General features: G+C 33.7%; 1 protein-coding gene across 1 annotated transcript; it reads right to left on the bottom strand.

The window, feature by feature from the left end:
- Positions 1-1,185: 1,185 nt before the first annotated feature.
- LOC144444226 (proton-coupled zinc antiporter SLC30A2-like) lies at positions 1,186-13,363 on the bottom strand. The gene is made up of 8 exons (XM_078133641.1): positions 13,320-13,363; positions 12,640-12,857; positions 7,667-7,813; positions 4,809-4,962; positions 3,700-3,907; positions 3,170-3,275; positions 2,466-2,600; positions 1,186-1,452 (listed from the first exon to the last, which is right to left on the bottom strand). Exons 1-8 carry the CDS (start codon positions 13,361-13,363, stop codon positions 1,292-1,294), a joined length of 1,173 nt encoding a protein of 390 aa, XP_077989767.1. The 3' UTR covers positions 1,186-1,291.
- Positions 13,364-18,949: the final 5,586 nt, after the last annotated feature.

The raw sequence follows: 18,949 nt of genomic DNA, 5'->3' as shown, positions 1-18,949 counted from the left end.
TTCACTGATTGAATACATGTCAGATAGAGTTTTCTGCTTTTTCTTCCCTGGGTTGTTTTCCAGACTATGCACATTTATTTTGCATTTGAACATGTCCATATATATGTCTGCAACTTCAAATAACTACGACACCAGAGTGCACTCATAAATAGTATAATTACAGTCAAACCTCGTTTGTACAAATAGCTTAGAACGAGGGAATTCAGTTCGTTATATCCGTATTTCGTTATAACTGTACCTTCGACTAATGTTTGTTGTAACTGGGGTTTCATTATAAGCGAGTTTGTACTAACGAGGTTCAACTGTACTTACTATTGTAGCAACCATATCATACTGTGTTGTAAGACTACTATTACCAGACAAGAACTTGAACTACGAAGTGTGTGCACCCTGGTGTTTATAATGCTAATATTATCTCTAAGTTTTAGTGAAATTTCAACAATGTTTGCCACTGTTGTGGTGAGACAAACTTGGAAACTACTACAAGTAATTCGTTCTTCATTCTATCTTCTCTGAAAGAACTCTAAAATTGAAGTTATCATAAGTAAGGTGCAGCTATATACAGTAAGTACTATTAAAATGATATTTTCCAGAAAGTCAAGTAGCTTAACTGCTTTTTAAACCAATCTAAAACATTTATTTTAATTTATTCAACTGACTTCAAGGACAGAAACACCAATGCTATAACAACCTAAGGGGTTTAGTTGACTTTCGTCTTCAGTAATAGACTGCTTCAGACAAGTATGCACAACAACAGTAACTTAAGGGGTTTACAGAATGTACTGACATGTCACATTCTGACCACTGATGGCGCTCTTCAATCCAATTATATCTTTGGAACAGTTTGGCAATTTTACTACACACCACTAATACACATAACCTCAGCATATGTGGGTGTCATTTTGTTTCAGTTTTTTTTTTACCAATGTGACTTTTGTGTGTTGCCACCATAACATACATGTAAGTTAGTTTGTCAATTCTTTTCTCTAAATCACTAGTATGACTTTCATAAATCTTCACTTCTATTTCCTTTCGGAATGTTCAATGATTCTTTGACAAAAATTTTATTAAATTGGAATTTTAACCATGTGGTCATTACTTTATAGCTGACCCAACTGAGGCAGTGGTGAAGCGTAGTGTAAAGGGAGCCACCAGTGGTCAGATTGTACTAAAATATGTATTGATTTAGCCGGGATGCCATTTTTAGTATGGTTGAACATCATTAACCTTCGGCAATATTGCATTCTATTGGATATATTCAAATCTGATATTTCACTTCCTGTCGTCGTGTTTAGTCCATGGGCTCTTTACATTGTGAACACGTTTCCATGCCTTCGCAATAGTTTTCAATTTGTATTGTTGTGTCGTGGAGGTCGTATCTTTCTCGTAGTATTCTAGCGGCTTCCTCCAGCACAGCCTGTGGATCAACCTCTTTTTCTTCAGTAGGAGATTCTATGTCAATGATAACAGAAAAGAAATGGTAAATGTACCGAAAACCAAACCAATAGATAAAACTGAATAACTTAGCTCCAATAATTCACCTTATAATAGTCATATTTAATTCCATTTAAAATCTTCACTAGCTGCAACTGGACCATTTTTTGAAACTGTTTGTTAAATATAATGTCTTACTTGTAATATCGTACACCATGCAAGAGTAGTGAATCACCTGTGAGTAAATATATTTAAGTGTAGCTGTACACACATGATGGTACAATAAATCCTATCAAATTAATTTTGGGTCCACACCATAAAATCAACTGCCCCTAACAAGTGAACGATTTCAACCTGTACTACGGTACTTATGGTCAAAATTGACCTCTAACTAACATGTATAATGTCTGTTGGTTGTCTGATTGAAAAAATATAGTACTTCAGTTACTGCCAGTGTACCTTTAATCTGAAAATTAGGTGGTGAATGCTGATTGGTGACACTGTCCAGATGGTTCAGAAGGAGACATACTATTGGGTAATCGGCAGGTGAGATATTGGTTAATTGAAGATTGAGGAGACTTTGTGGCCAATGATGATTGGACAAAAATAAGAAGGAAGTGAACTTTCAATGTTTGTAAAATATGTTCTTAACTTAGGAGTAAAAAAAAATTGTGGTTTCGATTACATTCAATTTTAAAATAGGTGGGGTAGGTAGATTTTTTATTTCATTTTATTATACTTTTTTTCATGTGTGAGTGTCTAGTTCAGGTTTTCCATTGTTTTCCAAATGGCCTCTGTGTTATTGGTGTCTTCTCATCAGATGTAAAGCCATTAGAGATTGGAAGAACAGTTTCATAATTAGTGTCTTTTTAAGTTGATGTCAGTTTCCACATCCATTATTTCTCATGAGACTTCACAATTATCGCAATTTTATCTTATTTTTTCTCGGATATGTAAAAAAAAGTTTAGGGTGAAAACTTGGTGTGGTTGGGTAACCAGAAACATACAATTTTTTTTTAGGTCTAACTTACCTATAGCAAGATGTACAGATAGGGCATTTCTTCCCATGGTTAAAGACCATATATGCAATGAATGAATTGATTTGACACCATCTACTGCACTCAGTGATGACTTTACTTCACTGAAATCAAAACCTTTTGGTGTAGCTGTGAACAGATCAAGAACATTAACAAAATGAAAATGTATTAATTATAATTGTGTTTTTACGAGTTCCCTCCCAAGAATGTCAAAAGTGCTCATCAAAATCACAACTTCAAATATAGAGTCAACATATAAAAGCATGTTGCACTTAGAGTTGGATCTTGTCTTTATTGTGAAACATTGGGTAAGCCAACAAAGATGTATCTCAACCTTAACATGAAGTATAAAGATTGGTTGTGGAGATGAAGAATTTGAACATGTTCAAATAGAGTGTAGATATTGGGTAATTTTTACTTTAACTACAACTGAATTATTTTGTCAAGACAGCGTTGCCAAAGTTGTAACATTTTGTGTGATTTCTTATAGTCCATTAGTATACTGATAGCATCCCTAACTCACCTTCCATAAGTACACTGATAGCATCCCTAACTCACCTTCCATAAGTACACTGATAGCATCCCTAACTCAACTTCCATGAATACACTGATAGCATCCCTAACTCAACTTCCATGAATACACTGATATCATCTCTAACTCACCTACCATAAGTACAATAATAGCATCCCTAACTTACCTTCCATAAGTACACTGACAGCATCCCTAAGTATGTTTAATGTTGTAAACAATACAATACCAGAGAATATAAACGTACAGATGGGATCTGCTATGGCATATTCTGGCTGTAAGTAACAACAAAGAGAAAACAGATTATGAGATAATTAAACACTGAACTTCTGTAACAATATTCAATATTTTGTTTATGTGGATATAATCACCCTGTAAATTAGTGTAATCAAGGTAGTGTAAACATTAAAAGTCCCAGAATGTGCCAAAAATTCAGAAAAAGTCACTACTACAGTGAGCCACCCTACTGTGAGTATAACACCAATAACGTTCGTTGCTAGCTTATTGAAACATGTTACAATAATGTTATAGTCTGTGTCAGTGTTAGCTATTCGATAGTTGACTTACCACTGTTGTATGATGTCCATAAGAACATAGTCTGTGTCAGTGTTAGCTAGTCGATAGTTGACTTGCCACTGTTGTATGATGTCCATGAGTATATAGTCTGTGTCAGTGTTAGCTAGCCGATAGTTGACTTACCTTAAAGTAAATGACACATGCTGCCGTCAGAACTCCTACACTCTGGAAGAGATCACCCAACACATGTATAAATGCCGCCCTGACATTCACATTTTGTGCTTTTTTATGTGAATCACCGTGTCCATGGTTACCACTGTCACCATGGTTGTGTCCACCTGACAAACTGTGTGTGTGTCCATGTCCACAGTCATGTAACACTATTCCAATACTGCAATCAATGAAATAATTAACATACATGACATGATTGGCAATTAAACTGTGTATGTCTAGATAAACACGTAGTGGCTCAATGACAAATACGCATGCACATCCTATATACTATGTGATTTTTTGGGGGGGTGGTTTTACCCAAGGATGCATTGTGGCGCATATTGACTATGCATGCACATTCTATATGTTAAGTGCATTCTCCACGCGGAGGGCGCTATCTACAATATCATTGTGAGGCAGCCCGGGCAGCCGGTCACAAATTAATCTACATTGTACCCTGCACGAACTTATGGGCTTTGTCTATTAAAAAAAAGAACTGTTTCTCTTTTGTGTGATATGATAACCAGACTGAGTGAATGAAAAAATATTCTAAAATTTTTAAAAGTTACAAGTAGTCTCCCGAGTCCCAAGGTATATACATTCACCTCCTGTGTTCATTTATGTGAACTGATAACCAGACTGAGTGATTGCTAAACAGTCAGGTGAACTTGTATACCTTGGGAGACTACTAATAAACTGGGAAAAGCTGATAAAACTTGAAGACATTTTTCTTCACAAAACTAAGAATGATTAACAAACGCAAAACATTTCAACATTATGACTAAAAAAAGGTACTGGTACATGGTGCCAGTCTAGTCAGATATGTAAATGGTACAGGTTAACAGGTTAACAGGTGTTAATTGTGAAAAAAATATTAAACAAACAAATAAGCTGAACATTTCACACTGGCTAAGCTTGCCATTGACATTAGCCTTGAAATACTGAGAAATGGCGACATTTCAAAATACACCTCTACTGTGGCCCTCACTTCTGAATAGCACTCCTAGTGTCCAAACTATATAAAACTTTTGTTTTTCCCAGAACCTGAATATGGTAAAATTATCAAACAGTATACTTACACAATGTTGACCAGCACACCACAGGAAGCAGTGATAAGCATTATTTCTGCACCTATTTCATAATCCTTGGCAATAACTCGATGAATTCCCAGATAAACTAAAATACCGGTCACAACCCAGATTAGTAAAACAGAGACCAAAGCTCCAAGAATTTCTTCGAAGATGAAAATAAAGATAAAGACATCACATCAATATTACTTTTGAGTAAGACAACTGAATAATAACTATTTGAAGAATTACCTTTCTAATTTATCATCAATGAAGGTGTGCATTGACTTGATACCTATATATATGGCTTGTTTTGAAAGGGTGAACACCACTCTAGGAAATACAGAAATCTTTTATAAACTTTGGGTTCTAGAAAGTTGTTTCATGATTTCACATCTCACCGATTTTGCACGATTGCTAAGAAACACCAAATTGAAACATTATCACCTCTATTGTCCTGACTGTGCATTTAGTACACCATTGCCCAATGGGTTTTAGCAAAAATGCATATTTATTAGATGAACAATGTATATTCATGACCCTTTTGAAAAGGAAGTAAGCACTCCATGTGTATTTGATACTTTTAAAGAGATAGCTAACAAGCTGAAAGAACCAACACACAACCACCTGTGGATTGTCCTCGCTCCATTGCTAGCAGGGCATACGCAGCGCCCTCACAGTTAAGAATTGTACATTGGGTTATTCCTACATTCTTCTTCTAGTACCATACTAGTCTATGGTGCCTCCCTCTTCAGTTACCTTTCTGTTATCACATTATATATTATTTCACTTGTTGATTATTTTGAAATAATTCCCCAGATTGGTGTGACAGTGTCGCCTAATCATTCTCAAGTAATGTAGGCATATCATGTCAGTGTTACTCATACAGGACTGCCATAATTTTTTTGTTTCTAATTTAGGTGTCACATAAGATTCAACTGTCAATTCAGGATATCCTGTAGTGTGTACATTTTCAGTCTTTATAATTGACAGTTAGACTACTTAACATTTTTAGATTCACGAAGTGCAATATTTTCGTGAATCTAAAAATGTTAAGTAGTCTAACTGTCACTGAGAAGTTAGAAATGCTATATATGAATGCATACCATCTACGCCACTCCAGGAAAGAGATGCATTTTCATAAACTTTAGGTTCTGGAGTACAAAGCAGACATATATATATACTTATTAGATGCACATTGAATATTCATGACTATTTATGTAAAGGTAGAACTCAAAAGTCATGAATATTCAGTATGCATCTATAATAAATATGTATGTCTGCTAAGTCCCATGATGCAACAGTGGACCAGTGTAAGAATACTAGAGGTGAAATAGAGTTTCAATTTGGTGTTTTTTGGCAATCCTGCAAAATCTATGTGATGTGAAATCATGGAATGGCTTCTCCAGGACTCAAATTTTTCATTTTCTGGAGTGGCAGTCCTCTTATACCTGTTGCCACATTCTTAAGTTTCAAACATAATTTTTGAAGTTTGGTCAACAACATATGTCGATAATACTTCATCTAGAAATTAATTTCATGTCATATCAGCTAAACCACACGTTAAGCAAATACTATGAAGTATTAAAGTCTGTTGAAGGAAGCGTTTGTTGAGTATTCCATTCCAATTAATTATTCAAAAAGTATATTTTATCAAGTCGCACAGTCAAAAACCGCCACTTGTACAATTTTTTAATTTGTCAGTTTGTGACGCAATTGAAATCGATACTGTCGTCCTTGCAAGGCAGTAACATAGGTGCTATCAAAATGTCATTTCGACATTTATCTTGACGTTCCGCACGACTTCATTTTCCAATTAACCAAATTACAACCTTTTCACAAATATCTTTTTGTTTACACTTCAATGCCAAATAATGATTCATAACGACAACCTATCCATTACATTAAAAAAATGTCATAATTGGGTTCCACCTGAGAGAGTTGTGACGTATCAGAAACAATGGAGTGGAAATACAATGATCAATTTCTTTGCAGTGCATCTCTAAACAGCGCCCTCACACATCATATATAGCATATGATAAGTACAATATGCAAATTAGCATACCAAATATAACTACTGCTATAATTAATCACAGACAAATATGTAACCTAATTGTTATTATCATGAATAAACAGTTCTGAAACACCAAGTAAATGTTATCAGGGTCAAATTTCTTTAATTTCAGGAACAGCTGCGACTGTTTGTTCTGTTTTCAGATGAACTTTTCAAATTATTTAATATACTTTGGGGTCAAACTGAATTTTCATTGTCACAAACTAAACCAATCATCGCTAAAAAAAACACTCATTGATCTTTTTGAAAAAATACTTAGTGTTAAGACATTCTAGAACATTAGTAATAGAGGTTTCTATGATGACATCATTGTATTGTACTATATACACTTAAACTGATGATGTCATTGTACTGTAACGCATACACTTAAACTGATGATGTCATTGAATTGTAACCATATACACGTAAACTGATGATGTCATTGTATTGTAACTTTATACACTTAAACTGATATCATTGTATTGTAACTACACTTAAACTGATGATGTCACTGTATTGTAACTCCATGCACTTAAACTGATGATGTCATAGTATTGTAACTCCATGCACTTAAACTGATGATATTGTATTGTAACTACACTTAAACTGATGATGTCATTAACCTGATATCATTGCATATAACTATGATGTGACTGGTAGTGTTATATTGTATATTATGGTTAAAAAAGAAAATACACAAAGTGATGAAGTCATAGCCCTGGCATCTTTTACAGTGACATTCAAACTTTTGAGCATGACTGATTTCTAAGTCAATTTCCATATAATTAAAATAATAAAACTCTGCATGAAATCTTACCTGCTCTATGCCATCCAAAGTTCATTCTTTTTGTAGGTGGTCTTGATGCCACCCATATTGAAAATAAACTAATGAGAAAACTTGCAAAGTCTGTCAACATGTGTGCTGCATCTGTCATTATAGCTAAACTTCCAGATAAGTAACCACCTGTAGAGTGAATAACAACAATAAACTGGGATATAGTTTTTTGACATACATGTAATGTTAGCACACTTGCAACAAACTAACTGATGGACATACAAAGACAGACAAACAGATAGCCAGAGACAGACAATCGGACTGACAGACATACAGAATTCTGTATCACTATATGATCATGCCAGTCATTTGGGCATGCATACATACATACATACATACATACATACATACATACATACATACATACATATGTACGTACGTACGTACGTACGTACGTACGTACGTACATACGTACATATGTACATACATGTATGCACACACACACACACACATACATACATACATACATACATACATACATACATACATAAACATTGCTAGACAGACAGACAGCTGTATTATAAATACATGTACAATGTAACTGTATCTCCATTTTACTTTATCCAATGAGAGATAAAAATCTACTAATTATGAAAAAACACCACTGAAAATAATAGTCAATTATAAAGTCTTCTTTACTCTACATGAGGTGTTGGCAAAATGACAGCAAAGTGATGAATGAAACACAACAACACATATAGTCATTTATTTTATTGTCAATTCACAAAATGTTTAGACTGATAATTTATATCCCAAACAATGTCTGGGAGCTGATGACATACATAAAAATAGATAAAAAGTAATTATTTTTCAAATTGATCAATTACCTTCATTATTATTTTCATCGGTATATTCAGACAGTATTTTTACACCTTTATACAAAGATTAGTGTCAAATAGGATTTGTGAATTTGTACAATTTCACTGAATGTGAATACAGAAATTAATAGTATATTTGTGTATTTCATAAAGACGTGACATGTACATCTACATGTTAACTAAACCTTTTTTTAAATTTATCTATGGTACTTGCTGATTGGTTGATGACCATCTGTTACCGTGGAGCTTCCAATCAGAATCCTTCTAATGAAACTAGTGCAGGACAGCCTTCTCAAATTACTCTAAATAACCATGTTGTAAAAAAATCGTAATTTTAAAAATAAATTTGCACGGCCAGATTTCATTTTCTTCTTTCAACCACAGCTGTTCAATTCTATTTGTCTAGTAATAACAGCTGTATGGTCTATCAAGGTCTGATTTCAACAAATTACGTTTTTTTCTCCTATACACGATATATTTTAAAGGTAACATTAAAGGGACATACACACACAAAAATACTTTGTTGCTATAAAATATCTTGTAATTGTGTTTTAATGGAAAAGTCTAAAAGATTAAACACAGTCCTGATCAGAATATTTTTCTGCCACCTAGAAGTAAAGCCAGCAAATGGATAGTTTGACAAAGCCTGTTGACCTGAACAGGTGTAGCATATCTCGTAAGTAATACAAATCCTAAGTTGTGGTACAAGAACGTATTATTACAATTTTTCTGTATTGTTTTATACAAAAAATCACCCCATATTATTTTACTAAAAAGTACTATTAAATACAGTTAAGTTAGAATGGGACAAATTTATCCGAAAATCAAACTTTTTTTGAAATCTAGCCAAACTGTACAATATGAAAAGTTTGTTCCTTGTCTGAATGTCATTTTGAAATAACAAAAGACATTTGAGTTGACTGTCTTATTTTTGATCAAAATCAACAATTGTTTATTTTCACATATAGTTAACACAATCTTTGGTGGCCATCTTGAAATAAATAAAAAAATAGTGTATTTTTGACATCATGTTGCACAACCTCTATTTAAAAGATTTGTACGGTGACAACCCCCTCCACATGTTTTGCCTTGATCTTAACTGAGAACGGGTTTGCATTTGCTTGAACAAGTAAACAGAACAGTAAAAGGTTCAACTTTGTGTTTTTGATGCAAAAATATATCAAATGTACATTACATGTGCAGTATGCTCCTGATGTAAGTTACACTTTTTGGTACATGGTAAAATTATTGAATTATTTGTTCAGTTTACCTAAATACAATGTTACATATCTCTTGAATAAAAGTGATGATTTAAATGTTTTAGAAAGTAAAGCAATATTCATAATTGTTCAAAGTAAATAAAAAAGTCAAATAATATTTTAAATGATTATGAAACAAAAATAGCAAAGAAAAGCTTTCAGATGTGGATATGTCCCATAAAAGTAGGAATAATTTTAAACATATTGTCACTTTTTTTATCATGGCTTATTAAAGTTATTTACACTTCCGTTTTGTCACAACTGTTTTGTAGTGTTTGCCTGGATAAGCTGTCCTTTTACTTCAAAAATTATGACTTGGATTACAGATAAATATGGTACTGATGACCTTTGACCCTAATTGCTTAGGATAAAAGATTCTGATTGGATTATGCAAAAAATGAAATTAATCAAGGGAAGTAATTCTTAAACTAATTTTCATGTCACTACATAATATATATATATATGCTATTTGCCGTGGATAGAAAACAACACACCAAGACAGCATATGGAATCTACCACCAGTTGACATGTTTGCTCAGCTGGTTAGAGGCTAGGGTTAGAGGACATCACTGGGTTCAAATCCTACATGTGTTACTTTTCTTTTCTGAATTTAATTTCACTACCATTGTTATAAAAAGCTATAAATCAAATGGTTGTCAGAAAATTGTTGGTATTTCAGTCATGTAAGCTATGATGTATACCGTTGTGTTCTGATCGATTACGAAAAGTGTTAAATGTAAGTGCAGTATAGGGCAAGGTTACTATTTACTTACAAGTATGTTTCCTAGAATAGACTGCTGTATAGTCAATCAGTCAGTTATAAACATAATATATGACACTTTTATGACTTAAATGCAGCTGTGAGTCTGTGACTATATGAGACAAGATGTTGCTTATACTGGATCAAAAAGTGAGACTGTCATCGATTTGGGATGACCCAACATGTACCATATGATTCATTTTATTTTCACCAAAAAGAATGACAGAAAGTACAACCCCATATACCAATATGGGGTTGTCAATAGCTGAGTAGACTGCCTTGTGTGTCTCTTACTAACAGTAGTCCGAGTTCAAACCAGCCAAGCATCGATTGGGTTTGATTAAAAATTAATCAGATCAGTTTGTAAGAAGGATGACGATCAGTTTGATCCTATCAAACAAATTTGCATGTTTCCCCCTGGATTTTCTAGTTTCCCCTACTTCAACATTCAAGCACTTAGTCACTGTCCACGTGGAAACCACACTTGAATTTCAGGATTAATAATTATATAAATCAAGCGTAAAGACATTGATACAACATTAATACTGCTGTCTGTGAATAAGTTAATGCTAGACCATTGCTGCATCATGCCCATATAGGTGGAGTCATAATGGATGAACGGTGAGCGTGACCGGCTTGGAATCTACAGCTTGTAGGTTTGAGCCCTGTCGCTGCCTGCTGTTTGTTTCCGAGTGGCTAAAGTTCTTGGGCAAGATTTGAACCATGACTGTGCCTCAGTCAACCCAGCTGTATAATTGGGGACCTGGTAGGATGTCGGTTGCAATGTGAAGGCTTAATCCTATGAGCTTAAACGGCTGCAATGGATTGTATGCTCCTCGGGAAGTTGAGGAAGACTAAACGGGCTGTTGTGCCATTCTGATCTGAGCCAGGGGTAATAATTGCGTGGGAAAGCACTACATAAGAACCCAACATTATTGATTGATTTACAAAAAAAAATGTTGGCAACTAAAATAAATACATTGTATAACAATTAGTGGCTGTGACAATGCAGGAAATGGCTAGGTTTCGATAACTGAAGGTCAAGGTCAATAGTCAGGATCTCAAAAGAAAGTTTAAACCTGATAATATGGGGGTAGACACTTGAAGTCTATATGTATTAAAGTTTTTGAGTTATGTGGTAAATAATGATTGCTCACTGTAAATGTGACCACCATTCAGTAAAATATGACACGAGCACCAAAGGTAATGCATGATGTATATTCATCTTGTTCTGTATTACCTGTAGACATGATCTAAAAGACAGTGGTCACACATAATTGCTATAAAGTGTCTGCAAGATGCATGTAAGAAATGGCTTAAGTTTTGATAGTCTACCCTGAAGGTCAAGGTACAGAGCAAAGGTCAGTGTCTAGTACAAGACAACTTTCATGTATGGGGTTAGACACTTGAATGAAGCCTTTAAAGCTTTTGAGTTATGTAATAATATATTGATTTTTTTTACTACAAATATGGCTGCCATTCAATAAAAGTGAATAAAGCACCAAAAGAACTGCTTGTCTATATTTCGTTTCTTCTATACTACCTATGCACTTGATATTGGTAATATATCAATATTACAAGGTGTCTGTGATAGGCAAGAAATGGCTTGATTTTGATAACTGATCCTGAAGGTCAAGGTCAAGGGTCAATGTCTCAAATGAAAGCTTGAACCTGATAATATGGGGAAGAAGCCACTTGAATGGATCTCTACCTGGTACATTTTTTGAGTTATGCAGTAATTATTGATTAACTACAGACATGGCCACCATTCAGTCAAATTTGCATATGTTGCAAAACAAAGTGAAGTTCCCTAGTCCCATACGACATGTCAACATTGTGTCAGGTTTGAAAGAAATCAGATATTGCATGTTTGAGAAATGACATATCGTAATAGTCCCCCCCCCCCCCCCCCCTTTTTTTTTCAGGTGACTAAAAAGGTAGTAATGAAAGTGTGAAATCTAGTAGAAACACCTTGTGTTGTGAATTTGAAGGGAAACTTGGTTTAAAAAAAACAATTACTATAGAATTATGAAACTCACAGGTAGATTTTACCTACTTTAATACCACCCTTGACAAAACACTAGCAAAGATATAGTAAATAAAACTAAGACAACTTACCTATAATTTCTGCAGTCATAAATGCCAGACATAATATACTTGCTACAATAAGTTTAATTCTTGCTTTTTTGTCCACTTTATAAAGATCATGACTACTGTGACAATGGTCACCTTTGGCACTCTCTTCATCTAGGGTACCGTATGACAACTCATCGCTGTTTACAAGGCCTGGGGAACTAAACCGCCTGGAATTATTTTTACTGCCAAAAGACACAATTCTGAAACAGAAAAATAAAGACATTTATAGCACTTACAAGTCTCTGTTTGGGTCTTCTTTCATTACAGACACTTTATTTTCCCCAAATGAAACTGATGGACAATGGGCAACAGAGAATCAACCCAGCTGTCACTGACAGCAGAGCTAAAAATTGATGGGCAATGTCCGATTAGGATTAAACTCTAGGTGTGAAAACAGTTTTCTGGTAGAGCTAAAAAAAATTTGGTCTAGAACAAAAGAGTAATCCTGTGGTATCCTTGTGGATCCACTGATAAGGTTATACAATGTGATGACCTGGGATTGAAACACATTGTGAACTCTTTCAAAGTGAGTCTATACTTTGCAAGTAGATCTGTACCTTTGGCTTTTTTCACCACTGACACTATTTTTGTGTCTATATACTTAACAATTGCAAGGAATCTCACAATGTGGGAGTCAATACCCATGCAAACCTACAATGCACCTCTCCTTTTGCAGAAACCCTACATCTATGTGTTGTTCTGCCATTGTGGAGAAAACTGGCTACAATTGATTGCACTAGGGTGCAAAAAGAACAAATATCAAATTTTGAGTTTATACTGCAGTCATACTTTTTAACAACTAATAGAACTGATTCACAGCGAATGAAGAGATGTTTCAATAGCTGTTAAGGAATGGTGACAGTTGCTGTTCGAAACAAAAAAAGGTTATTTTTACAACATTTACAAAAACATGAGATTATTCAGAATTTTCATCAAAATGTCATACATGAAATGTGACGTTTGCAGAAAGTGAGACTCAATCAACAAAGTAAATATGTAAAGTGAAGAACAATCACCATGACACCTAGTGAGTTAAAAACTGTCTATGACACCTTTAGTTCTGTCATGTCACTTGTCATTTCCCATGAGTTACTCAAAGTACTTTGTGATGTGCAAGTGTTTCTAGTACAAGTACCGTGAGGGAATATCATCCATTTGTGAATCCCATGTGATTATGCCATGATCACCCTTTCACATTAACATTCAAATTTATCTCTTGAAAATTACTTTTCATTTTTTTTCTTTTCGGTCAAAGTTGTCATTTCAATTTTGGATCAATTTAAAAGACAAGAATCAAAAACAAAGATTTTCACCAAAATGAAGTCTGAATTTGTAAAAAAATTTAAAATGTTTGATTTTTTGTCCCATTTTTGGGGAGAAAATATCAATTAGCAAATCACTTCAGACAGGGCAAATAAGTCATTAACAGTTATTAGATCTGGATGATGTCAAAGCTGATGACAAAGACACAGCCATCAAGTGTCGAACTATTACTTCAAGGTCATATATACGGATGTTTTATTCATTTGTGTGACTGTCAATCAAATGGTAATAAATTCTAATGCCTGATATATGATTATGAAATTATGGCAATGGTGAATGACATGAAGTTTCCATTATCTTTGAATGTTATAATTAAAAGGCAATCATCACTGCAACGTTTAGAACAGCGTTGCATAAAGTTTTGATCAAAATTAAATATGTTGTAAAGTTTGGAAAACAAATATCACACACTACCATTCAGTCTTGAATATTTAAGGCCAGACTACAGAACAGTCTTCATGTTGGTCAACATCACATTCTACATACAACGTAAAATTTGTTCATGTCATCTCATTTAAGAGAATGGGCTTTACATCGCTGATGTTAACTGGCCATAACAAGGAATAGTTTTACTATCCATACTATTTCCATGTCTGTCATGTTGAGTCACATAACTGCCAGAGAAGAGTCACCCTAGCATGTAAATGATTCTTTACAACACCAATTGCTATCAAAGCAATTCGAGTGAAGACGTCATTTGCTGAATATCTAAGCTATACATGCTTCAGTTTCATTGCAATGATAAGCTACATAGGTGTGCTGCCCAAAGGGGTTTACTATTTGGGCATCCAAGTGTAGGGTGTGCAGTTTGCATTTCTTTTAGCTGAAAAGGGCTTGAATTGTAAATGTAACAATGTGGTGTATGTTATTATGTGCTGTCTGTATAGGAATAGGTAGTTTGTCATTGTTCACATGGAATTTATCCTGTTTTTTAAGCATAAGTGTTGGGAAAAAACTTGTGAAAATGAAGTTATTACTTGGGAATGAGCATGAAAGGATGGAAGAGTTCGAACAATACAATGCCACACTGATTTTAACAGAATATAAGGAATCGTAATTTTGACTCATAAAATATGAAAAATCGTAGATTATATATCTTTCTCATACTGAAAATATAGATAAAACAGCTACACTGCACCAGTATTTACTGAGAGAAGAATTAGTTAAGGTCTACTAAGATGACAACCTGTAGCTTAAATTCATCCCTGATAGCATATCATCTGAACTCCATCAACTCCTCTTTACAAACATCTTAATAATGGCATTGGGGATAGGAATTGAAGAGTTAATATTCTAATATGCAGTGTATAAGTGGGCAGAAGTTTGATCGGTAAATTAAATTAAATTCACTATAAAACGTAATTATTAAGACAACTTTAGAGTAGTTAATCATTATGTGAACATAATGACACAATGTAGTTGATAAACAAAGATAATTAGGCAAAAACTTAAAAAGTCATTTTCTGCTAAAGGCAAATGTATCACTGCTGGAGAGATTAAATGATTTATGAATGAGCAATGCATTACATGGCAAAAGTTTGATAGGTGAATTAAATTCAATGTAAAAGGCAACTTTAGAGCAATTAATCATTACATGTATATGGACATGGTTGATAAACAAAGATACATTGTATAATTTGGCAAAAAAATTAAAAGTCATTTTCTGCTTAAGGCAAATTTATTACCACTGGAGATTAAATGATGTAATAAGTAGTGCATTACAGGGCATAAGTTTGATAGGTAAATTAAATTCTACATAAAGGGTATTATTTTCTGTAAGGTAATTTTAGAACAATCAATATCTGGATGGAGATACATTAGCCAAAAATTAACAACTCCTTTGTTGCTTAAGGCAAAATTTATCACCACTGGAAAGTTATTATAAGCAGTGCATTACAGGGCAGAAGTTTGATAGGTAAACTAAATTCAACATAAAGGGTGTTATTTTCTGTAAGGTAGTTTTAGAACAATCAATATCTGGATGGAGATATATTAGCCAAAAATTAACAATCCTTTGCTGCTCAAGGCAAAATTTATCACCACTGGAAAGTTATTATAAGCAGTGCATTACAGGGCAGAAGTTTGATAGATAAAGCAAATTCATCAAAAAGGTAATCTTTTATGTAACTTTACAGCAATATCAATCATGACGTGGACAAAGGTGATGAATAAGGATATAATCTGTCAAAAACTTACAGATTATTTGCTGCTAGAGGCAAAATGTATTACCACTGGAGAGTTAGCTCTAATAAGCAGTGCACTATAGGGTAGATGTTTAATGGGTAAATTCAATTCCGTATATAAGGTAAGCTAGATAGATCACTTTGTAGATATAAGAAAACTATATACCTTTAAATTATCAAAAACCTAGACATAGCTTATTTGCTGCTCAAGGCCAAATTAATATCACAAGAAATGTGTAATTCTCTTGCAAATGACTTCCTGCAAAGTCATTATGTTTTGAGATGTGATTTATTCCACCAGAAATGAAACCTTATCAAAATCACACTGAGTGGAAAAAATGGAAATATGAAATCATATTCTGAGCACGTAACCACCGAGATCTCCTAGAAGCTGAAGATATTGATGTCTTATTTATAATGTATGACAGATTTACATCTTTACATGATTTCACTGTCATAATGTTCAATAAATGAGTTGTTGGCTTTGGTATCATCGTCCTTCCATCTGGATAATTGGTCCAACCATACTCAAGACGGAAATTAGCCATCTTTACATCTTACAGTGAATAAAAACAAACTTATCATTTAATCCATATACAATTTAATGAGCTATGGATTACATATGAATGATCATCGTCTCTATTGTTACAATTTGTATAGATAACCTTTGTAAGATAAACCACTTTATAACATACACAGCAGACAGAATTATGTGGGTGAGGTGAACAGGATATGGTACTTTTAAAAGAATTCAACTATCTTATGACTTTTGGAAAAATAATGACACTTGGGCATAATGAAAAAGTACAATGTATGTTCATGATGCATCATTTGTAAGCACATGGTAATGCAGTATAAACTACCTGTAGATGGGCGAGATGAATAGGAAATCATTTTGTCTATAGTTACAAATGCAGTGGGTGTAAAAACAATATTAGTAGATATGATGAAAAATTTTAATATGTAATATTAAATATTTTAATATGAGATGAGTCAATGTTTTGCTAAGAGCAGTTATTAGGTGAAATCTGCTTGCTTTTCCTGGAATTTTACTGGTGTACCCACACACAATTTTTTTACAATGTACAGAAACTACATGTGACAGCTTTGCCAGATTTCTCCCTCTCTGTTCCTGGGATTCCATAACTTTAGCAGAAAACAAAATTGTGTATCAACATAAAGATTTGCAGCATATCACTATAGCAAGAACTATATGGGTGAGATGAAAAAGAAAAAATCTTCCTGTTGAAAGAAAGTGGAGTGGCAACACACAACAAACCTACATATTTTCACTACTACAAAAGTTTGCAATTTGATAGTCTTCAGCTAGTTTTCAAAGATTACTTTACTCAGTATTTATTTTTCCATTTTTTGTTTTCCAGCAAAATTAGTGAAAATAAGTCTCTAGGAAAGATTTCCAGATTTACAGTACTTAAATGTGCATGATGAACAGGAAAGCATATACAGGAAATCAAAATATAACTTATGAAAAACCTTGTAACATAAGTTGATCAAAGATAAGTAAAAATCAAATGTGAGAAATGAACAGGAAGTATACATTCTAAATTGTTAATGTCATCACTTGTGGACAAACATATTTGTAGCTACTATGCATGGACGATGACAAAGCTTGCAACATACATCTATATCACGACATAAGAATTAGATTGATGAGATGAGATAGACAAACATTTCACCATATGCAAGCATGCATGATGGACTACCAACCTGTAGCACACCATGTGAATGAAAAGAAGGACAGGATTAACTAGATAATTATACTCCCCATTTCTACTAGTGTCACTTATACTTAAATCTGCTTTTCATATGTGTATGCTTGATGAAAACCTAACATAGTACAGCAAAGAACACAGTTGAGCAAAATGAACATGTCGAGTTATAATTTTCAAAGTATCAGATAAAGTATGATATATAACATGAGTGCCATGAATGATATGTTTGACTACTAAACAGCATATTCCATTGTCATATGTATGCATGGTCAAACTCATGCCAATACTGTAGCAAAGGACGTAATTCCAACATAATATTACATATATTTATTTTCCTTTACCAAACATGTTCGTATAGATTTATGCCAATGTTACTGTGAAGTACATTTTGGCTTGTTTTATAGTACAAAGATGAATGAAAAGTTATAGTCACTGTAGTATAATACTTTATACAACCTGTGAACATTTCCTTGCCACATTACAATGGAACATATTGTAATACAAGCACAAGGCAGCTGGGTATTAAGATGAATGAGCTGAACACATACACGTATGCTACCATATTCTCATGCTACACACAGCGTATATAGCAAACACATGTAGATAACATCTAACGGTAAGTACACAATGGCAATAGTATAGATGTATTTGTAATTTATTACAGGGCTTAGTTCAGATTTATCTGTGTGTATAAAGACACACTGGTCAGTCTGGGATAACATTGGAAATGAAATATGACATCCACACTAAGCCTTTAAGTCCTAAATGTCAGAATGATAAACCATGGAAATCTCTAACAAATACAATCAGTACAGGCTTCTAGTTTGGATGATTTGTCAGCATTTGTCTTGACTAAAATGATTCCTATCACTACTTCCATTATAGACTTCAATTATCTCGATACACTGGTGTATTTTGGCATAATTCACGATCATTCAAGTATGGAAAAAAATCTACTGCAAATAACTCAACTGCCTAATAAACCTTCTTGCATTTCAACTATAGCATAGAGTTAAACATTCTTTACATGTACATATATGTACCACAGAAAAT

This window comes from Glandiceps talaboti, chromosome 13 (genome assembly GCF_964340395.1).
Source record: "Glandiceps talaboti chromosome 13, keGlaTala1.1, whole genome shotgun sequence".
NCBI lineage: Eukaryota > Metazoa > Hemichordata > Enteropneusta > Spengelidae > Glandiceps > Glandiceps talaboti.
Note: the sequence above shows the minus strand (reverse complement) of the source record. Positions and strands in the feature narration are given on the sequence as shown.